Source organism: Carcharhinus amblyrhynchos, chromosome 19 (assembly GCF_965287045.1).
Source record: "Carcharhinus amblyrhynchos chromosome 19, sCarAmb.v2.hapA, whole genome shotgun sequence".
Classification (NCBI taxonomy): Eukaryota; Metazoa; Chordata; class Chondrichthyes; order Carcharhiniformes; family Carcharhinidae; genus Carcharhinus; species Carcharhinus amblyrhynchos.
In genome coordinates, this window is record NC_137342.1 from 7,264,639 (window position 1) to 7,289,130 (window position 24,492).

The 24,492-nt window shown below is 42.6% G+C and overlaps 1 protein-coding gene across 1 annotated transcript in view; it reads left to right on the forward strand.

The window, feature by feature from the left end:
* c2cd5 (C2 calcium dependent domain containing 5) overlaps nt 1-20,153 on the forward strand; it is a 106,785-nt gene extending 86,632 nt beyond the window's left edge. The window contains exons 24-28 of the mRNA XM_080207204.1: nt 1,320-1,370; nt 1,529-1,630; nt 2,249-2,439; nt 10,677-10,823; nt 16,100-20,153. Coding sequence (XP_080063330.1) covers nt 1,320-1,370; nt 1,529-1,630; nt 2,249-2,439; nt 10,677-10,823; nt 16,100-16,231 — 623 coding nt within the window. The 3' untranslated portion in view covers nt 16,232-20,153. The remainder of the gene's footprint in view (nt 1-1,319; nt 1,371-1,528; nt 1,631-2,248; nt 2,440-10,676; nt 10,824-16,099) is intronic.
* Nucleotides 20,154-24,492: the final 4,339 nt, after the last annotated feature.

Below are 24,492 nucleotides of genomic sequence, written 5' to 3' on the forward strand. Positions count from 1 at the left end.
TGTGCTTCAGAGTCTATGTTGAGCACCCCCCAAGGCAATGCCCTCTGGATTGTGTACCACTGTGCCGTAACCTCTGGTGGGTTTATCCTATTGATGCGTCAGGATGTACGTAAAGATGGTGAAGGTGGTGTCTGGGACATTAGCTGTAAGGCATGGTTCTGTGAGTATGACAGTGTCAGGCTCTGGCTAAACTAGTCTGGGGGGGCAGCAATCCCAATTTTGGCACAAACCCCCAGATGTTCGTGGAGGATTTTATAGTGTTGATAGGGCTGGGCCGTTGTCATTTCTGGTGCCTCGATCAGTGCCAGGTGGCCCGTCCGCTTTCATTCCATTTTTCAGACTTTATAGTGGTTTGATACAGATGAAAGGCCTCCCAGGCCATTTAAAAGTCATTCACGTTGTTGGTGAGTCTGGAGTCACAACTGGATCAGGTAAGGATGGCAGATTCTCTTCCCCAAAGAGCAATCAATTTATGACGATCAACAATGGCTTCATGGTCACTATTGAAGCAGCTTTTTAATTCCAGATTCATTGATTGAATTCAAATTCTGCCAGCTGCCATGGTGAGATTTCAATTAGTGTTCCAAAGCATTACCCTGGGCCTCTGAATTACTGGTCCAGTGACATTACCACTCTGCCACCTTTTCCCCCATTCATTTAGAGTAATGCCCCTTACAAGATACTGTGCTATTGCCGTGCAAAACAAAGAACAGAGATTACCTATAGATGGCACTCTGGTAATATGGTTTGAAAATTTACATGAGAGAGAATGTATTATGAAAAAAATTTAGCATTAATGGTAGCACGAGTGCACATTAGTATATGTGCCATTTATCACTGATCTCTTCAGGGTGTCCATTTCCTTATCACGAGTAACTGAATAAAAGTGACTTATGCATTGAGAGGTGCTTTCAATAGAGTTGATCAAACATTTTGAACAGTGGTGTAAGTTATGTACCTGTAAATCTTAAAATGACCCCTGAAAAGGGAATACTATTCACTCAGTCTCTGCATTTAGTGAATAAACAAGGTCCCACTGTCTTATCGCTTGAAACGTGTTTTGAAGTGCATGTTAATTTGAACCACATGGTGCACAATTTTTCTCCTTGACCGCTTGTAGCTAATCAATTGAATTACTTCCTTTGAATTCATTTTGAACTCTTTGGTATCAAGAGTTCAGGATTGTATTTTCCGATGGCTTGCAGAGGTAGCGATAAAGGTCTCACACTTTGCCATCATGCTGTATAAGATGTCTTAATCCTTTGATATGCTGTAGCATAAAGATTATTCAATATTCATTGATTAAACATTTTTCTCAGGGATTACAGAAAGTGGCAGCTTGCAGCAAGTTACTCCTGCAGCACAAAGAGGTAAGTAAACCAGTCTGTTAACTCAGCCAAAAAAAAGGGTCTTTGTTCTCTTTTTCAGAACCTTAATGCAGTGATGATTGGTTCATCAGAGGAGCATTGCACTAGGCAATAGACATCATCCATTTTTTTTTCTTTTTCTTTTCTGTGTGTGTTTTTAGCCACCTCAGTTGATTACAGTTCCTTTGCAGACAGATGCAGCAGCTGGATAGAGTTCATTAAACAGAAAGCTCAGACCATAAGACGTGGATCAATTAAAACAAGTAGGCGCCAGTTACAGTTTATCATGGTGATAATAATCTGAGACATGCCTATGATCCCCCAGTGGTGAAGGATGGACTGTCCTACCCTGTAATGGCATTGCAAATCAATGGCACACGCAATTTGAGTGTGAAAGCTGCACCTTTGTCCGGAGAATGTTTAACGGGAATTAGTTAACTTTCATTTGGACAGCTTTAACCTTGAGACGAACTTGTGAAAATACTGCATTCTGCTAAAGTAACATCTTTCACACTCTTGATCAAAACTTCCCTTCAGCAAAGAAGTGTTTACCTTAATTTCTTTTTGTATTAAGGTACCGCCAATGCAGCCATCGCTATTAAAATATTCCCTTGTGGGGGAAGAAATTAGCCTTTCAACGGAATGCCACTTTCTTTACAAAAAAGAATCCCATTCCAGCTGTTTAAGCCTCTTTTATTTGCATGTTCTGCATGATCACCTACTCTTTAATGTAGCTCATGCCTGCTCCATCACTGAGCTTCAGACGCTGAATATATGCTCTGAAAAAGAATGACAAAAAAAGCACATAAACATCTAAACAAATTGGTCTTTCACTACTAATTGCATTCTCCTTTTTTCTGTCTCTCTTCCACCCATTGTAGTTGCTTCACTTGATAAGGCGAGCCCACTGGCTGAAGCCCATACACGCCATCGCTCACCAATATCATGCACAACCTCCACAGTCACTGTTGTGGAAATGACCCCTCTCTCCTTCATTCCTGGTGCCAAAATAGCCAAATATCTCGGAATCATCAACATGTTCTTCATTCGGGAAACCACGTCGCTGCGCGAGGTGAGCAGCAAATCAATGAGCGGGAGATGTATGGAGAGATTAATTCAAGTCTCTTATGTTGTATTGCATTATAGTGAGAAGGTTGGACTTTGGACTGTGTTTTACATTCATACTGTGGAGTTTTCCATAAAATTACTGGTGACTTTCTTTTTCCCTTCACTCTTATTTGATGGATTTTGATTTTTTTTTTATTGCCACATGTATTGGGATACAATGAAAAGTATTGTTTGTTGCACTATACAGATGAACGTACTATTCATAGAGTGCGCCAGGGAGAAGAAAAGGAAAGGGTACAAAATAGTGTTATAGTCATAGGTAAGGTGTCGTATGAGGTGGATATATAGGTGGACTTTAGGATATGAGGTGGGTAGTGTTTGCATCTTTATAGATAGTATATTAACCACTGATTTGTTTAATTAATTCACAAAAAGGAACCCTTTGTGATGCTGTCCAATCAATTATATTTTCAAGTGTTGCAGTGATATCAGAACATTATTTAGAGAATAGCTTTTTGTGAAGTGACTGACATATGTCAGTGTGCATTGCCTACTGCATCAATTCCATTGAACTCGTATCCCAAGGATTGAAATATTAAGTTTTGGAAAAGTAGATTGGATGTGAAGCTTACCAATTGATTCATCTGTCGAAAAATCAAATCTAAAAACCAATATCCAAGCATGGGAGTTAAAAGCTTCCTAGAAAGTGCATGCCCAGCTCACCTTACCCAACTCCTCCATCAGAAAAAATATTTCCATATAGCTATGTTTATTACTTTCCTACCTGACACCAATTTAAGAAAAACTGTTGACTTTAAGTTTGCGTCATCCTTTCTAAAATGACATAAAACAGAACATCATGGTGGCACAATGGTTAACACTGCTGCTTCACAGCACCAGGGGCCAAGGTTCGATTCCTGTCTTGGGTCACTGTTTGCAGAATCTGCATGTTCTCCCTGTGTCTGTGTGGATTCCCTCTGGTGCGCCAGTTTCCGCCTACAGTCCAAAAGCCGGCTAGGGTGCATTGGCCACGCTAAATTCTCCCTCAGTGTACCCGAGCAGGCACCAGAGTGTGGCGATTAGGAGATATTCACAGTAACTTCATAGCAGTGTTAATGTAAACCTTCTTGTGACTCTAATAAATAAATGTTAGAAGGATTCATCTTGGAAAATAACTGAGCTTTGTTTTTATCATCCAGTCTACAGACAATAGAAACTGCTTTTATTATCTGGTTTGGACTTGAACCCAGGTAATTTACTCTTCCACTCTTTGACCTGCTTTTATTATACAAGGTGACACAAACCACTGAAGATGTGCACTTGTACTTGAAAGACACACAAAACTGTAGTTTTCCTCATCAGTTGCAACAATGGTATTGCTGTCATCCTCTGTAAAAATGCACAGTAATTTACCAAATACACACCCAGGATGTGACATCTTCCCCTGCTCTGTTGTATTTGCTCTATTGTTGGATAGAGCTTTTATTTCTTTCTCTTTTGTTAGTAACAGCTATCTCACTTGGAAAGAAAAAGTAGAATTGCTATGCATTCATCATCTATTCATAGAATCCCTACAGTGCAGGAGGTGGTAATTTGGTCCATTGAGTCTGCACCGACGACAGTCCCACCCAGACCCTATCCCCTTAATCCCATGTATTTATGCTGCTGGTCTCCCTGACACTGAGGAGCAATTTAGCATGGCCAGTCATCCTAACCTGCACATCTTTGGGGTGTGGGGGGAAACTGGAGCACCCAGAAGAAACCCACGCAGACACAGGAAGAATTGCACTAGAAAATATTTTGCATCTCCTATTTTTAGGCTGATAGAGAGATGGTTCCTTCAAAATGTTATTGAATTTGTGAAAACATTTCCTGCTGCTTCAATGTGAAAGGTCCTTGTATGGTTTTTCACAAATCATTTTAGATATCAGTCTATTTACTGCTGTGTCTTGGATCTGCTGTTCTATTGCTTGTATCTCGCTCCTCACCTCTCAAGCACTCTGCCTTTCCAAACTGCTACCCCAGTTTTTTTTTTTAGCATTTCTCAATCTCTTTACCTGCCTGTCACCAGGCTTGGCTCACTTTTAGATAAGCCTATGGCTTCTCTGCTAGCCTCACTAAGCATCTCTGAAGATCATTTGAGGCACTAGGTACTGGTTCATTGTGAGCAGCAGTCCTATTTTGCCATGTTCTGCTCCCTTCACTGATTTTCTTACCCAGTCTGCCAGCTGGGGACTGTTCCTGTGGACTCTGCCAGCACGTACCAACCTTCTCCGCATCCCCTCCAGAATGTTTGTTCACCTGCAAATCAAGCCCTTGCAACCAATGAGCTTATTTTGAATGATTGTATTGGGAGATGCGGTGGCACGGTGGTTAGCACTTCTGCCTCACAGCGCCAGGGACCCAGGTTCGATTCCCTGCTTGGGTCACTGTACGTGTGGAGTTTGCATGTTCTCCCCGCGTTTGCGTGGATTTCCTCTGGGTGTTCCGGTTTCCCCCCAACGATCCAAAAATTGTGCTGGTCAGGTTGATTGGCCTTGCTAGATTCTCCCTGTGTACCTGAACAGGCATTCTCCCCGTGTCTGTGGGCTTCCTCCGGGTGCTTCGGTTTCCTCCCAATCTGAAAGACGGGTACATTGGCCCGAGCAGGTGTCAGAGTGCAGTGACTAGGGGAATTTCACAGTAACTTCATTGTAGTGTTAATGTAAACCTACTTGTGGCTCATAAATAAACTTTAACTGACATCATGGCCTTGACGGAAACCTGACTGATGGATGCTGGCATCTTCCCCTAAAGTGAAGCCTGTTAGCCTGACTATCCCTTCCACCACTTGCCTTGCCCAGTTCTGGGTGCCATTCTTGAGGAAAGATGTGAAGGTGTTGGAGACAGTGTATGGGAATTTGAGAAGAATGATTTCAGGGATAAGAAACGGTAACTATGAGGATAGATCATTGAGATTGGTGCTGTTCTCCTTGAAGAAAGCAAGACCAAGAGATCACTTGATCAAGGTATTCAAGATTCTCAGTGGTATGAACAGGATAAAGAGTACATCAAGAACTAGAGGGCATAGATTCAAAATAGAGGATAAAAGGAACAGAATCATGACCACAAACCTGCCAGCCATTTGACCCCTTAACTCCCATAATATCAATCACAGAAAAGACCATCTCTGATTATCTTGTTGTATCGCTCTCCACCCATATCCTGCTTGCCCTTCCAAATCATATGTCCTTTTCTATCAATCCCTGGGGAAAAACTGTCCCAATTCACTTCCAGTTGCATCCCCAAATCCCAACTTTGGCCCTTTTGTTCACCACAATGCTTCAATAATTACTGATCTACTCAATCACACCCTCACCTCAATCTCTCTTGGCCCAATTTCCAAACACACCGTTTAATTTCTCTCACTGACGTAACTGTAGCAGAATTTCCTTATTGTTCTGATCACCTTGCAATAAGCATCAACCTCATTTACCTTCCTAATTGCTTGCTGTACCTGCATGCTCACTTATTGTTTCCTTGTAGGAATGCATCCAACTCATTGAACACCAATATTTATAAGTTTCGTACCCTTTTTTAAAAATGTTCTTTTCTAATAAACACAGCTCACATTCCTTTACATTGTACTCCATCTGCCACATATTACCCACTCACTGAACCTGTTCTTTATCTCTTTACAGCCTTGCTGTTTCCCAATCACAGCTTACATTCCCTTTATATCTTATGCAAACGTCAATAAATTACTCATGCTCTTATTGTTTGAATCATTAAATATAAATAGTTGCTGCCCCATCACCGACCTTTGCAACACTCCACTAGCCACATTCCTGGCCTTGCCCCCACGCACATGCCCACTTCCCAGGCCCCAAGCTTCATCTTGGCTCCCCAGGTTCGCTCCTGAGCTTATCAGTAGCAAATGCGAGAAAGAAGCAGCATGTGACTGTAGAAGCACGTCTTTGCAAATACTTCACTGATTGTTAACTCAACTGGCCTGCATTAGCAGTTTTTGAGTGGTGACTCCCATGTGCCATGTAGAGGGGCTTCTACAGCCCTAAGGCTGCCAGTTGGACAAGCTTGATTGAATCTATAGTTACGTCTACAAAAAATTTGCCAAACACAACTTCCCCTCATTTCATAAAACCCTGTGTCGAATTTATCTCAATATAGTATTGACTTTCTAACTGAGTTGTTAAAACTTTCATTGTAAGAATCTGCAGCATTTTCCTGACAGCTGATATCAGGTTAACTCGCCTGTAGTTCCCTGTTTGCCTCTTCCTTTCTTGAATGATAGAGTTACATTTGCTAATTTCCAGTCTGGCCAACTATCACCCCATGAGTCTCCTCTCAATCATCGGCAGTATCATTGGAAGCTGTTGTTGATAGTGTTATCAAGTGGCGCTTACTCAGCAAAAACCTGCTCACAGCTCATTTTGGATAATGCCAAAGGAACTTGGCTCCTGATCTCATCACAGCTTCAATCCCAACATGGACACACAAGCTGAATTCGAGAGGTGAGATGAGAGTGAAAACCCTTGTCGTCAATGTTGGCATGTGACCTTGTGTGTCACTTAGGATGCCTAACAAAACATTAGTCAATGGGAATGTGGAGTCATTCCTAACACCAAGGAAGATGATTGTGCTTGTTGGAGAGCAAATATCTCAGCTCCAGGACATCACAGCAGGAGTGCAAGATAGTATCCTCAATCCAACCAGTGTCAATTCTTCATCATTGTTATTCGTTGTATCATAAGGTCAGAAATAGGGATGTTTGCTGTGGATTGCACAATGTTTAGTACCATTCACAATTCCTCAGAGACTGAACCAATGTACCAAAGAAGTTGCTTACTTCAGAGAGATCCTTTTCACCTGAATGGGCAGACAAAACTTCACTTAACTGTCTTACTTAATGGACGCTATACCTGACAGTGTAGCACTCCTGCAGTACGGAGCTGCTTAATGCAGTAGGCAGTCAGTACCACACCTGAATGTTGGCCTGGATAGGAAATAAGTTACTAGGTGAAAAAGTACTGTGATTTATTTTCTACCATCCAGATAGGCAAATAATGTAAGAACAGATTTAATGATTAATCGTAGCAACCAATATCCCACATCAGACACATTCAGCTCTGACATATCATGATAAACCTCTGTGGTGTAAAGCTCTGGGAGCCATGGGTCCAAATTCGCCCATAATCTTAAATACTATATCCCAAAATACATCCAAAATAAACTTTACCTTTTTTGTATATGAATGTGACACTGCTGTTTCCACTCTCTTCCTAAGATGTTCATTTCATAGTTTGACCACTCACACACTGAAACATTATTTCCACTGATTTGGTTTGATTTTACTCTTCAAATGCAGGTTGTGGTCTCTGGTTCTATTATGCTGCAGAGGCTGAAATGGCTAGTTATGGCCTATATTAACTCACCCCTAACGTGTGTCTTGTGAATGCCACCAACTAAGCTAAACTGATCATAATACCTTCCTCAAACTCATTCCCATTTGACCTTTGAGTAATTTATTCAAACTGTGGGTAACATTCCTGCTCTAAAGATGCATTTCTATCTTGAAAGTGTGTGGTAACTCTCTAAGTGAAAAGTGCAGGTTAGAGGTTTATTATGTAATCTGTGCTGACACCCCTGTGCAGTACTGTGGAAGTACTGCATTATCAGAGGTACTGATTCTCAGGTGAGCCATTAAGCATTCTGTCTGCTCTTTCAGTGGACTAGTAAGAATATATCCTTCAACCTGTGCAAAAAATAGATTACCTGGTCATTTGTGTCACTGCTGTTGAGGGACTTTATTATGTGCAAATTGACTCATTTGCAACATGCTCCATAGCAGCAACTATACTTCAAAGCAACTCAATGGCAGGTGAAGTGCTTTAGGATACGCTGAGGTCTTTAATATATACTACATGCTATGTAAAATATATATGCAATTAGTTTAGCGTAATAAAAACAAAATACTTTGGATGCTGGAAATCTGAAATAAAACCAAAGTGCTGGAAAAACTCGGCCAGCGTCCGTGGAAAGAGACAGGTAACATTTTGAGTCCGTTAACCCTTCTACAGGTCTGTGTTCCTCTCTTCGCAGATGCTGCCAGACCTGCTGAGTTTATCCAGAATTTTCTGGTTTTAGTTTAAGATAAAGTAAAAAAGGTAAAGTTTATTTATTAGTGACAAGTAAATATTACATTAACACTGCAGTGAAGTTGGTATGAAGTTCCCCCGTCATCACACTCTAACGCCAGTTCAGGCTAGTGCACCCAACCAGCATGTCTTTCAGATTGGGAGGAAACTGGAACACCTGGAGGAACCCACACAAACAAGGGGAGAATGTACAAACTCCAGACGGACAATGACCCAAGCCAGTAATTGAACCTGGGTCCCTGGCGCTGTGAGGCAACAGTGCTAACTACTGTGCCATTGTGCTGCCCATTAATAATAATTCTTAGTTTTCTTTGCCTCCTTCCTTGGGAGGCATGTTTGAGGTTAGGAATCAGGGAAAGGCTGAAACCACAAACCTACATCCTACACGATCGTGTGCCCAAGGTCTAGAAGTTTAAAAAATCTTCCGTTCTTGAGAGCTGCTATGTGCACTATTATTCTTTTTGATTAATTTATGAATATATTTTGAAGAATATAGGAGGCATTGTTAGTAAGTTTGCAGGTGACACCAAATTTGGTGGCGTAGTGGACAGTGAAGAAAACTATCGCTAATTACAATGGGATCTTGATCAGTTGGACCAGTGGGCTGACGAATGGCAGATGGAGTTTTAGACAAATGCGAGGTGATGCATTTTGGTAGACTGAACCAGGGCAGGACTTACCCAGTTAATGGTGGAGCACTGGGGAGAGTTACAGAACAAAGAAATCTAGCGGTCCACGTTCATAGCTCCTTGAAAGTGGAGTCAAAGGTGGACGGAGTGGTGAAGAAGGCATTTGGCATGCTTGGTTTCATCAGTCAGAACATTGAATACAGGAGTTGGGACGTCTTGTTGAAGTTGTACGAGACATTGGTAAGGCCACACTTGAAATGCTGTGTGCAATTCTGGTCACCCTATTATAGAAAGGATATTATTAAACCAGAAAGAGTGAAGAAAAGATTTACTAAGATGCTACTGGGACTTGATGGATTGAGTTATAAGGAGAGGCTGGATTTTTTCTCTGGAGCATTGGAGGCTGAGACGTGATCTTATAGAGGTCTACAAAATAATGAGGGGCACTGATCAGCTAGATAGTCAATATCTTTTCCCAAATATAAAGGAGTCTAAAACTAGAGGGCGTAGGTTTAAGGTGAGAGGGGAGATGTACAAAATTGTCCAGAGCAGCAATTTTTTCACAGAGGGTGGTGAGTGCCTGGAACAAGCTGCCGGAGGTAGTAGTGGAGGTAGGTACAATTTTGTCTTTTAAAAAGCATTTAGATAGTTACATGGCTATGATGGGTATAGAGGGATGTGGGCCAAATGCGGGCAATTGGGATTAGCTTAGGGGTTTTAAAAAATAAAGGGCGGCATGGACAAGTTGAAAGGAAGGGCCTGTTTCCATGCTGTAAACCTCTGACTCTATGTAGATACCAAAACAAAACTCAGTGTGAAATGAATTGTGGACAGTTGTGTCGAGTGATGGATCTATTTGTACTATGTCATCCAAACGAATTCTTACTGGTTAAAGTGGAAAGTATACGAGATTACAATGAAGGAGCCTTTTGGAGAGGGCCTGAATGACCCTAGCCTTTTACTTTGGGATGTGCACTTAATTTTGGCTCAGACTATGTTGACTCGCGTGAAATGAGTTTGGGAATTAAATCCAGCTCCTAATTGTGGTGGTTGAAAAAAATTCACAAAATGTTCATCCAGTGGTGATATTGGCTATTCCATAGAGGTTGGGGATGAGTGCGAATTGTTCAAAAAGAACAAGCAGTATGTTATTCTGCATCCGTGGGGAGATTTGATGAACGCTCTGAGCCTCAGGATGTCCCAGTGTGCTTTCATAGAATCGTAAAAATCCCTACAGTGCAGAAGAAGGCCATTCGGCCCATCAGTCTGAACTCCTTTTAAAATCCAGAAATTTCACTTAAAATCTCAATCATGTTTTACAAAAACCCATTGGTAATAAAATGAACCAGATAATTGGGCAGTGAGCAGTCTCACTGAGTGAGGGACTAATGTACTACATGTGAAACAAAACTGAGGATCTGAACAGAAACATTGTGGAATTGTTTTGCTTTGTGCAGGAGGGAGGCGTTAGCGGATTCCTTCATGCATTCATCGCTGAAGTGTTTGCTATGGTGCGGGCCCATGTGGCTGCCTTGGGGGGGAATGCAGTCGTGTCTTACATCATGAAACAGTGCGTGTTTATGGAAAACCCCAACAAAAATCAGGTCTGTACTCCAGTTCAAAAAAGTTATTCACCTGTTTTGTAGCAATGTTCAACTTTTCTTCTGATGAATTGTGAAATGCATAAAAGTAAATCATGACTGAAGTGAATGCTATTCAGGGTAAGGAAATGTTGTTCATTTCCCCCCTGGAGAACAGCTGTTCACCCTCTCCTGTAAAGGATTTCTGCCGAGGCTGCACAGGGATCAGGGGAGTGCCCTTTGTAAACTATGCCCACATGTTTAATGAACCTTTTGCTCCACAGAAGCTTAAAAATTACTGTCTTTGATACCAGTTTGTCTTAAAAGGATTTTAACTTAATTCCATTTTTTAAATTTATAGTGAGCAGTTTTGGAATAAGGATTAGTAGACACCATTCCATAGTCCATTCCTAATACCAGAATAGCAGTAATGACTGAATCAAAAAAAAATTGATGTGACGTGAATTAAGAGTCCTGTAAATTAAGCCAATTTAATGGCCTATTTGGTATGTAACAAAAGCAACAACTTGTTAGTGCAATGCCTCTTAACATAATGAAACATGCCAAGGCACTCTACATAATAAAGTATAACACTGAACCATATAAGACAATATCAGATAACCAAAAGCTTTGTCATTGAGGTAGATTTTAAGTGGCGTCTTAAAGGATGAAAGTGAGATTGAGAGACAGAGAGATAGAGAGAGGGAATTCCAAAGCCTGTGTCTAGGCAGCTGAAAGGATGGCCATTGATGGTGGAACAATTAAAATTGAGAATGAATGAGGTCAGAATTAGAAGGTTACAAGGCTGGAGGAGATTACAAAAATAGGAAAGGACAAGGCCATAGAGGGACTTGGAAACAAGGATAAGACTTTTAAAATCAAGACAAGATGTTGCTTGTCTAGGAGTCAGTGGAGGTCAGTGGGCACAGGGGTAAAGGGAGATGGGCTTTGCTGTGAATTAAGACACAGGCGGCAGGGATTTGGATAACCTCAGTTACATGGAGGGTAGAGGACGGAAGATCAGCCAGGAGTGCGTTAGAATGGTCAGGCATGTATGAAGGTTTCAGGAGTGAGGTCTAGTGACGTTACAGAGGTAGTAATAAGCAGTGTTGGTGACGTCAACATTAACAGGTCAGAAACTCAACCCTGGATCAGATGTGGCACTAAAAATTAACATACTGGCTTAATCTCATAGTTGGCAAGGAGAGGGATAGGGCTAAGTTTGGAGCAGGTCCCAAAGAAACATGCCTACAGGTTTCCCAATATTTGATTGGAGAAAATTTCTATTCATCTAGATGTCAGATAAACAGTCTACTAGTGTAGCAACTGTTGAAGAATGGAGAGAGGTGATGGTGAGGTAGGGCTGGTCATCAGCATACATGTGTTTTTGGATAATGTTGTCGAGGGATGGCGTCAAGAATTGATCCACAGAGGGCACCACTTGTAATGGTTGAGGAACTGGAAGAGAAACCATTTGCAAGCAATTTTGTGACGACAGTTAAACAGGTGAGAATGGAACCAGGTGAGAGCAACCCCAGCCAGCTATGAAAAGAGATTGAAGAGGTGCGGTCAACTATGTCTCAGGCTACAGGGAGGTCAAGGAGGGAGAGTCTGTTTTTGTTATAACTGCATAGGATGTAATTTGAAACTTGACTAAAAGTTGTTTCAATGCTGTGACAAGGGCAGAATCCCTGATTGTCGAGATGCAAACATGGAGTTCTGAGGAAAATGGGAATGGATTTGAGAAGCAGCATTTTTTGTAACTCATTGATTTCATAGAATCCCTACAGTGAAGAAGGAGGCAATTCGAACCATCACGTCTGCACCGACCACAATCCCACTTGGGTCCCATTCCCGTGACCTCACATATTTACCTTGCTAATCCCCCTGACACCAAGGGCAATTTAGCATGGCCAATCAACCTAATCCACATGCCTTTGGATTGTGGGAGGAAACCAGAGCACCCGGAGAAAACCTGCGCAGACTCAGAGGGGATGTGCGAACTCCACACAGACAGTGACCCGACACTGGAATTGAACCTGGGTCCCTGGAGCTGTGAGGCAGCAGTGCTAATCACTGTGCCACCTCACATTTACGTGTAAGCTCACCTTACATTTATTATTACAATTCATTCTATTTATCAAAGCTCATACTGGCCACAACTAAACATTAAACATCTCTTAATTACACATGCTGCAGTATTTATTTTATTCATATTTATTTACCATTTTCAATACCTTTGTGGCACACTGGCCTCGTGGTTAGCACTGCTGGCTCACAACACCAAGAATCCAGGTTCGATTTCCAGCTTGGGTCACTTTCTGTGCAGACTCTGCATGTTCTCCCTGTGTTTGCAGGGGTTTCCTCCCACAGTCTGAATGACGTGCTGGTTAGTTGCATTGGACGTGCTAAATTCTCCCTCAGTGTACCTGAACGGGCATCGGAGTGTGCCGACTAAGGGATTTTCACATAACTTCATTGCAGTGTTAATATAAGTCTACTTGTGACACTAATCAATAAACTTTAAACTTGTATTGATAAACCCAATTGCTCCCAATAACCTTTATTACTGCTGTAACAAAAACTAAGGAAACTTTTCAGTTTTCAATAAATTCTGAAAATATTTGACAAAGGAGGAAAACAAATAAAATACTCACTACCTGTTGCTCTGCTCTCAGTTTTGCTCGTTCCTGCACTCTTTTATCTCCAGGCCTCAGCCTCTCATTCACATTCTTTTGTCCTCCTGGCTCCGCTCTCATTCTTGCTCTTTCTCGGACCCTTTTATCTCCCGCTTCGCTCTCGCAAACTCCACTCTTATTCTCTCAACCAAATGTCTCGCAGGCTGCAGTCACAACCGTGATGGGCCACGTGCCCAGTGCAGGTTGCCTGCCACAGCTCGAGTATATTAAAACACCCCGGGTGCTTCACAAAAGCTTGGTGGACAAAAATGGTCACCGATTAACTGGAGATATAAGACAGGGGACTGACCACTCAAATTCATCCCATTAAATTGAAAGATAAAGCAGAGTATTTTCTGAATGGCTAAAAGCTAAAAACTGTGGGAAGGCGGAGGTCTTTGGAGTCCCAAGTTTAGACATCATTGAGTGGGTAGGCACAGAACATAATTTCAAAGGCTAATGAAAGACTAATGGCCTTCACCTCAAAAGGGATGCAAATTATGTTAAAGCTGTACAAAGCTCTGGCTAGGGACACCATCTGAAATACTGCATTCAGTTCAGGTCACTGCATGTCAGGAAGGAATGACCTTGGAAAGAGTCCATTGCAGAATTGTATCAGGGCTAAAGGGGTTAAATTATGAGTAGGTTGTCTGGACCAGGATTGCATTCCGTAGAATATAGAAGATTAAAGGGTGATCTGATTGAAGTGTTGAAGACGATTAAAAGATTGGTGCTTCCTCCCTGTGTCATCTAGAGCAAGAGCCCCGAACAAGAGGGCCTTAAAATTAGGACTAGGCCGTGCCCACAAAAGGGAGAGGACATTTGGAACTCTTCCAGAACCATGGCAAGTAGATGGGGTTAAGGTGCAGATTAGTCATGATCCGATAATGACTCGAGGTTGAATGGTTCCCCCGATTCCTGTGATCAAATAAATTGGTTTTATGGAGCATAATCAAAGGAAGAGCAAAAGCTCAAGGTTTAAGGTGGCAGTTCCAAAGACAGCAAAAGTCAAGACTGATCCTTTTTGTAACAAAGCAATATTTGTCATTAAGTTTTAAAAATAAAGCATCAGTTATGTGCAGTTTTAGAACATAGAACATTACAGCGCAGAACAGGCCCTTCGGCCCATGATGTTGCGCCGACCAGTTAAAAAACAATGACCCTCTAACCTAAACCAAACCCTTTCCATCCATAAACCTATCCACGGATCTCTTAAACACCCCCAAACTAGGCGCATCCACAACTGCAGCAGGCAGGGCATTCCAATCCCTCACCACCCTCTGGGTAAAGAACCTACCCCTGACATCCGTCCTATAACTACCACCCCTTAATTTAAAGCTATGCCCCCTCGTGCTAGCTTTCTCCATCCGAGGAAAAAGGCTATCACTGTCCACCCTATCCAAACCTCTGATCATCTTATATGTTTCAATAAGGTCCCCTCGCAGCTGCCTTCTTTCTAATGAAAACAACCTCAAATCCCTCAGTCTCTCCTCATAGGACCTCCCCTCCATACCAGGCAACATCCTGGTAAACCTCCTCTGCACCCTCTCCAAAGCCTCCACATCCTTCCTATAATGTGGGGACCAGAACTGCACACAATACTCCAAGTGCGGACGCGCCAGAGTTTTGTACAGTTTAAACATGACGCTGCGGCTCTTAAATTCAATCCCCCTACCAATAAACGCCAAGACACCGTATGCCTTCCTAACAACCCTATCTACTTGATTCCCAACTTTCAGGGATCTATGTACACATACACCTAGATCCCTCTGTTCATCCACACTATTCAGAGTCCTACCATTAGCCCTGTACTCTACACATCCATTATTCCTGCCAAAGTGAATCACCTCACACTTTTCCGCATTAAACTCCATCCTCCACCTCTCGGCCCAGCTCTGCAACTTGACCAAGTCTCCCTGTAGACTAAGACACCCTTCCTCACTATCTACCACACCTCCGACTTTGGTGTCATCAGCAAATTTACTAATCCACCCAGCTATATCCTCATCCAGATCATTTATAAAAAATGATTTTGGTTTTGATTGCCATACTACCTGGAAGATGCGGAAGCTGTGGACAGAGTGCAAAGAAAGTTAACCTGGATGTTGTCTGGTCTTGAAGGTGTTGACTATGAGGAGAGGTTGAATAAACTAGGATTATTTTCACAGAGGCTGAGGGGAGATCTGATAGAGGGCTACAAAATTGAGAGGCATAGATAGGGTGGATAGTCAGAGACTTTTTCCAAGGTGGAAGTATCAATAACAAGGGGGCACAGGTTCCAGGTGAGAGGGGGAAAGTTTAAGGGAGATGTGCGGAGGAAGTTTTTCAGAGTAGTGGATGCCTGGAACACACTGCCAGAAGTGGAAGTAGGCACATTAGCAACATTTAAGAGGCATTTGAATAGGTACACGAGAGCGGGAATAGAGGGATATTGGCAGAGTAAGGGCAGAAGGCATTAGTTAAATTGGGGCATCGTAATCGGCACAGGTTTGGGGGCTGATGTCCTGTTCTTCTGCTGTACCGTACTTTGTTCTAATTCTGAAGTTCTGTCATTTGGTAGACTGATTATTTGGCTATACCATATCAGCATTCCATGTTTTACTCATTGTTTCTTTCCTCCAGGCGCAGTGCCTTATCAATGTAAGTGGTGATGCCGTGAACTTTTTCAGAGATGCCGATGTGGAGTCTGCACCTTCTCAGCCACAAACGAGTGGCTCTCAGACAGGAAATGGTAGTGGAGACTTAGTCACATGAAACTGGTACTGATTGATTACTGCTGTAGGTGCGTGTACTTCTGGGAATGATGGAAGACAGCTTATCTGCATTTCCATCCTCGTTGGCCGTTGTCCTCTGTATGGATATGTGTACGTAACCGCTGCACTGCGTCACACGATGTGTAAATGGCCGCTGTTGTCCTCAATCCGTAGACTTGTGATGGTCCTGGATGAATAGTGGTGATCTTGTCAAATATTCAACTACCCAGGACTTTATTTTTGCCTGTCCCTTTACCATCTGGAGCTTTAGATGAACGATGAGCTTTTGCTCTATGTGTAGAAATTATTTAGAAGATATTCCATAAGAATGGCACACATGAAAACCATTCAGTTTATTTCTATTGTAATTGTCTTTGAGAAATTTATTGTTTAATACGAAGCACCAAGACCAAACAGAAAGAAGGGTATTAAAATTCAAAATGGTACTAAAGTATATTTTAAGCCAATGCTGTATCTATAAAACTGGGTGTTCATCTGTAAGTCCTTTTCTTTGTAAGATTAAAAATCAGCCTTCAGTGAAAGCTAGAAGTGCCACTAGAAAAATGCTACATCAACATGGAGTTTCAGTGCCAGTCTGTGTGAATTTTAGCTTTTATCTGTGTGTACATCCTTCGTTGATGTTATGTAATAGGCCACAAGTTTTTTTTAATTAAGGAAACTTATAGGCTAGTCAGTTTCACAAAGATTATTAAAATTAGAAATTGTTGGAAAATCTTGGAATAAAGTTCCTACTCACATTTGTAGCTGCCACACCCAGCAAATGGTACTGTATAATTCTGCAGATCAAAAATAGATGGTATTTTTTATAATTCTCAAGGTGGAACTGTAAGGAGATGATAGCGTTTAAAATGTTCTTAATCTGCAGCTTGTTAAACTACAGAAGCAGAGTGCAGACTGGAGGGCGTTTGATTTTGGTCGTTCAAATTTAGTGCGTAATTGAAGACTTGAATGTACAGAACGCTTGATTTGTAAGGGTTTCAATTCTTGCTTTGCACACTTAAGTGCATGAAAATAAAATTCATTGTTGCAGTAGTTTTGCAGCTTGTAACAAACAAGTAATAGCATGAAAGAAAATTGTTCCCTTAGCTCCCTTGGGAAATAAATATTTTATGAATATTTATAAATTGTTTCTTTTTTTTAATCAATGCAAGCAGACCAATTTGATAAATTAACGGGTACTGTGCCGGTAGATACATTCATCACATCACCATGAAAGAATGTCAAATGTAGAGAACTTTGGAATTCGCTTTGCTTTGCTGCAGTGAGCTGAACCTGAAATGGAGTCATTCCCTGCATGTATGTTGTTAAATCAAAGTAATGTACCAAAACATACCTGGCATGTGAGCAGCACAATATAAACCAGAAACACTCGCATTCAACTTCTAAATAAATTGTTACAGCACAGCTATCTGTTATCTTTTAGGAAACAGAGTTGTGAATGAAAAGTGCTTTTTGATTAAGTGTCTTGTTTTCTCTTTAAGTGGAATTGACTGACAGCCAGAGAATGTTGCAACTCTTGAATTAGAGTGAAAAAACCATATTATCTTGCAATAAATTGGCTTGGAACTCTCCAAATTCCTCTAATACTTTTTATTATTTATATTACTGAAGTAAAGCATTTCAATTAACTTCCGTATGTTTGTGATAACAGAAGAAGTGCATAGCTAGTAAGTATTTTTTGAGAAATGCATTTTACTGTCTAATAGTTAGAGGATTGACAGAGCGGTTCTGACTCTAGAGAGCATTATCTGTTCCATGTGGGAACTCCAGGGCATTTCCTGTGTTCTGGCTAACCATATGTGCAGGAAGTGTTGTCGCCTCAGCAGATTGAGCATGTGATTTTGGGGAGCTCAAATAGCATCTGGCATCACTGTAGTGCACCCACAAGATGGAGAATTTTGTGAACAACACATTTATAGATGTGCCTGCAACTTAAAATACGTGGGGAGTGAGGGAATGGGTGACTACCAAGCAGTAAAGAAGAAATAGGCAGGTATTTTGCAAGTCCCTTAAGTGCATCTCACTCTCCAACCAATATTAAGTCCTGAACACTGATGAAAGCGATTGCGCTGAGCAGTGTAGCAAGAGCCACGTCCATGTCCAGGGGGGCACAGAAGCCTGGAAGAGCAATATTAAAGGAGATTCCATTGTTAGGGGAACAAACAGACGTTCCTGTGTCTGCTTACGTGAATCCAGGATGATACGTTGGCTCACTGGTTCCAGGATCAAGTATTTCACTGGAGAGCACCATAAGGAGCGAGGATGAACAGCTGGCGGTAGTGATCAACAAGATGGGTAGAAAGAGGGATGTGGTCCTGCATTCTAAGGTGCTTGGTAGGAAAATAGCAAGCAAGAGGTCAAATTGCAGATTATTCCTGATGCCATATGCACGTGATGAGATAGGCAGATCAGGTGAATGGTTGGCTTGGAAGATAAAACAGAAGGGAGGGCTTTAGATGCTTTGGACACTGGTGCCAATTCTGGTGGAGATCAGACCTGATGGGTTGCAATTAAACAGAGTGGGGACTGGGTTCTTTGTGGAGTGATTTGCTAGTGCTATTGTGGAGGGTTTAAACCAACTTTGCAGGGATGTCAGAAACAGGAGGTAATTGGGGAACCAAGGTGCAAAGAATATTGGGAGTGACAGGCGATTCCCCCTTCATCCTTCTAAACTCCAATGATTACAGACCAGAGTCCTCAACCATTCTTCATACGACAAGCTCTTCATTCCAGGGATCATTCTTGTGACCTCCTCTGGACCCTTTCCGAGGCCAGCACATTGTTCCTTAGATATGGGGCCTAAAACTGCTCACATACTCCAAACTGGGTCTGACCAGAGCCTTATACCAGCCTCAGAAGTACATCCCTGCTCTTGAATTCTAGCCATCTCAACGAGAATGCTTGTATTGCATTTGCCTTCCTAACTGTCAACTGAACCTGCACATTAACCTTCAGAGAATCTTGATCGATGACTCCCAAGTCCCTTTTTGTTTCTGATTTCATAAACATTTTCCCATTTAGAAAATAGTCTATGGTTCCATTCCTCCCCCTAAAGTGCATACCCCCACATTTTTCTACATTGTATTCCATCTGCCACTTCTTTGCCCACTCTTCTAACCTGTCCAAATCCTCCTGCAGCCCCCCACTTTCTCAATACTACCTGTCCCTCTACATACCTTTGTATCATCTGCAAACTTAGCAACAGTGCCTTCAGTTCCTTCTTCCAAATCGTTGATGTATATTGTGAAAAGTTGTGATCCCAGCACTGATCCCTGAGGCACACCACTAGTCACCGGCTTCCATTCTGAAAGACACCCCATTATCCCCACTCTCTGCCTTCTGCCTTGAAGTATCGAAAGGGTTAATGGATTTTGTACCTAGGATATGTCACAAACATAACCCTTCATCATGACTGATCTCCTTTAGCTTATACTGCTCCTGGCATTAATATAAGGTTATTTGTTCATGTCTTACATGCTTTAGCTCTCATTTTTATAAAGACAGTTTGATACGGCTGTTATTTTGTAGACTTTGCAAATCTTACCTATTTGTGTTAGTTGGACATCATTACACAGATGGTAGTTTACGATACCGGCTTTTGACAGCTACTGATGGCAGATCGCAATACCGGCTTTTAACAGTCAGAGTCCTGCTGGGACATCGCAATCGCACAAGTAACTTCAAAGACAGGGATGCCGGTCCTGCTACAGAGGGGTTTTGAATCGTGAGCAGATTGAAGCCTGTGTCGTGACTGCAGGACTGTGATTACTGATTAAATCTGGGGCTGAATCACGACCAAGGAACGAAGACCAGGAGGTCTGGGCGGAATTGGAACTTTGAATTGTGATTACTGCTGGAGCTCATAATGTATAAATGTCCACTTGCGTTTGTGTTCTATGAGAAGTCTGGTAGTTCTCCCAGTTCTCCCAAAACTCTGGAATAAACACCAGAGTTTTGAAATAAAAGCTACTGTACTTTGACTCACTAACAGTCTTGGAGGTATTTTTTTACCTACAATGTGCCTCTATCCTTACCAGCCCTGAACACCATTGGCACTCACTTAACAGTCTCCTATACAGCACCTTGTCAATGGCTTCTGGGAATCTAAATAAATCACATCTACTGGTTCTCCTTTATATAACTTCCTTGTTACCTCAGAACTGTAATGGATTTGTCAGACGTGACCTCCCCTTGACAAAGCCGTACTGACTCAGTCCTACTTTATCATACACTTCCAAGTACTCTGCAATCTCATCTTTAATAATGAACTCTCAAATCTTGCCAATGACCGAAGTCAGGCTAACTGGCCTATAATTTCCCGTCTGCTGCCTCCCTCCCTTCTTAAATAGCAGCGTTACGTTAGTTATTTTCCAGTCCTATGGTACCCTCCCTGCCTCCCAATGACTCTACAATTTCCTCAGCTGTCTCTTTTAGAACCCTGGGGTGTAGTCCATCTAGTCCAGCTGATTTATCCATCTTCAGACCTTTCAGTTTCCCCACGACCTTCTCCTTAGTGATGGCCACTACGCTCAACCCCTGCCCCCTGACTCTCCTGGAACTCTGACATCCCATTGGTGTCTTCCATCATGAAGACTGATACAAAGTAACTATTCAGTTCCTCTGCCATTGCTTTGTTTCCTATTATTACTTCTCTAACCTCATTTTCCAGTGGTCCAATGCCTCTCACCTTTTATATATTGAAAAAAAGAACTTCCTATCTTTTATATTACTTACACTCATATTTCATCTTCTCCCCACCCACCCCCCCCCCCCCCCCCCTCCCCGCATATTGCTTTTTCAGTTGTCCTCTGCTTGTTTTTAAAGGCCTCCCAATCCTCTGGCTTCCTACTAATCCTTGCCACTTTGTATGCTTTTTCTTTTGTTTTTATGCTGTCCTTGATTTCCCTTATCAACCATGGATGCCTCGCCCTCCCCTTCGTATGTTTCCTCCTCCTTGGGATGAATTTCTGTTGTGTCTGTTGAATAACTTTCAAAAACTCCTACCATTGCTGTTCCACTGTCTCCCCTGCTAGGCTCCCTTTCCAATCAACTCTGGCCAATTCCTCCCTCATGGCTTTCTAGTTACCTTTATTTAATTGTAATACTGTTACATCTGATTCCAGCTTCTCAAACTACAGGGTAAATTCTATCATGTTGTGGTCACTGTTCCCTAACGGTTCCTTCACCTTAAGTTCCCCAATATGTAGGGATATGGGGATAGGGCCTAGGTGGGATTGTGTTCGGTGCAGACTTGATGGGCCGAAGGGCCTCTTTCTGCACTGTAGGTTCTATGGTTCAAGTCTGCCTCATTACACATCACCAAATCCAGAATTGCCTGTTCCCTTGTAGACTCTGTCACAAGCTGGTCCAGAAAACCATCTCTTCGACATTCCACAAATTCCTGTTCTTGGGGTCAGTACCTACGATTGAGTGCAGAATGTAGTGTTATAGCTAGGGTGTAGAGAAAAATCTACGTAGTGTGAGGTAGATCCATTCAAAAGTCTGATGGCAGCAGGAAAGAAGCTGTTCTGAATCAGTTGGTAAATGTTTTCAGACTTTTGTATCTTTTTCCCAACAGAAGAAGGTGGAAGAGAGTATGTCCGGGATATGGTGTTGGGGTCCTTAATTAATTTTCCGAAGAGCAATTTTGACCTTGGACAGCATGCAGTGTTGATTCAACGCAACTCATATTTACACAGCAGAGTTAAAGTTTCACCTATCCCCGTGTTCTCAGGCAGGCACAGGTTTCATTGTGTTGTGAATGTTGCCGAGCGAGTACTATGGAGCTGTCAGCGAACAGCCACCCTCCTGCTAGCTTGATCGAGTGAAGGTTATGGAGGAAACCGTTCAAGATGTTCGGCTGAGTTCAGCTCCCTGACCAACCCCTAACGTAATGTGGCTACAAAGGCTAGATTTGAACTTTGCCAGCCACAACAATCGTCCTTTTCCCAGGTTAACTCCAGCCATTGGAGGGTTTGCCTCTTGGCCCCTGGAGCCACTGGTTTTGGTCACATTCTTTATGCCATACTCTTAAATACAGCTTCGATATTGAAGGCAACTGACTTTGTCTCCTCTGGCATTCTGCTGTTGCATCCGTGTCTCAACTTTGAGTAGTAGTCTCAAAATAAGGAATTCTGACTCAATTTTATTCCTTTGCTGTAAGGAAGCCAATATAGTAAGAAGTCTGACAACACCAGGTTTAAGCCCAACCGATTTATTTGATAGTAAACTCACTAGCTTTCGAGGTTTCCCTCTTCGTTAGATGGATCTACTCTCCGTTCATCTGACGAAGAGGGAAACCTCAAAAGCTTGTGAGTTTACTATCAAATAAATCAGTTGGACTTAAACCTGGTGTTGTCAGACTTCTTACTGTGTTTACCCCAGTCCAACACCAGCATCTCCACATCAGGAAGCCAATATAGCAGTAAGTGACTAATTAAGGTTCATTTTGTTTTGCGAATTGGATATATAGAATCCTGACAAGAGTGGAAGGAGATACCCATCGATACTGCACCACCAACAACCATCCCATCCAGCCCTATCCCCATTACCTGCCGTATTTACCCTGCTAATCCCCCTGACACTAAGGGGCAATTTTTGCATAGCCAATCCACCTAACCTGCACAACTTTAGGGTGTGGGATGAAACCCACGCAGACAGGGGGAAAACATACATACTCCACTCAAACAGTCAGCCAAGGCCGGAACTGAACCCAGGTCCCTGGTGCTGAGAGATAACCACTGTGTCACCCTCATCTGGGCAACTGTATGCATTGGGCAGCATGGTGGCACAGGGGTTAGGACTGCTGCTTCTCAGTGCCAGAGTTCAATTCCCAGTTTGGGTCACTGTCCGTGTGGAGTTTGCACATTCTCCTGTGTCTGCGTGGGTTTCCTCCGGGTGCCCTGCCCCCCTTCCATTGTCTGAAAGACGTGCTGGTTAGGTTCATTGGCCATGCTAAATTCTCCCTCGTACCCAGAGGCACCAGAGTGTGGCAACAAGAGGATTTTCACAGTAACTTCATTGCAGTGTTAATGTAAGCCTACTTGTGACTAATAAATTAACTAACTTGATGGTTTACTGCTGGCATTTCAGTACCACAACAACTTGATGAGGTGGGTTGGTGCACAGCCAGGTCTCCTAGCCTTTTCAGCATTTAATTCACTTTGCTGCTTAGTAAAATTTACTTTGTACCGAATTGGCTGAACATTGGCTCCAGTGAGGGTAGAGGATCTTGTGCAGGAATCCAATAGGGTCATTCACTAGGGCAACCTCTGGCCAAAGCCACTTGGGTCTACCATAAGCAGGAGATGCTGGAAGTGCGAAATAAGAACCAAAAATAGAGCAGATACGACAGAATCTGGGCAGAAAAACGGAGAGCAGGCTTTTCCGATTCCAGCTCGGGGACTGGAAATTCTCGCCCAAAGTCGAAGAACCTGTTGCTGGTCCACCATTTTTTCGAATTGCCCACAATGATTCCCGCAGTGGACAGAGCTGGAATTCCTGGCCAAGGTTACTGATGTGGGTATGCCGGCGTTGGACTGGCGTAAACGCAGTGAAAAGTCTGACAACACCAGGTTTTAGTCCAACCTATTTAGTTGATAATATACTCACAAGCTTGTGAGTATATTATCAAATAAATAGGTTGGACTAAAACCTGGTGTTGTCAGACTTTTCACAAGGTTACTGATTCAGGAATGCTAACGTCAGTCTCATGGAAATGGTCAAGAGCTTTTTAGGTGTCCAGATCATCAACTTGTCCTGGTTCCTCACCGCCCCCCCCCACACCGCCCCGCACCCCCCCTCCCCCCCACAACCACCCCCCCATCCCCCATTGCCGCTATCGTTAGAAAGCCCACCAACACCCTCTATTTTCTCAGAAAACTGAGGAAATTTGGCATGTCTACAACTCTCACCAACTTTTACAGATGCACCATAGAAAGCATTCTTTCTGGTTGGATCACAGCTTGGTGTGGGCTCCTGCTCTGCCCAAGACCACAAGGAACTACAAAAGGTTATGAATGTAGCCCAAAACCAGCCTCCCATCCATTGACTCTGTCTATACTCTCACTGCCTTGGAAAAGCAGCCAGCACAATTAAGGATCCCACACACCCCGGACATTCTCTCTTCCACCTTCTTCTGTCGGGAAAAATATATAAAAGTACCAACCGACTCAAGAACAACTTCCATGCTGTTATCAGACTTTTGAATGGACCTACCTTGCATTAAGTTGATCTACATCC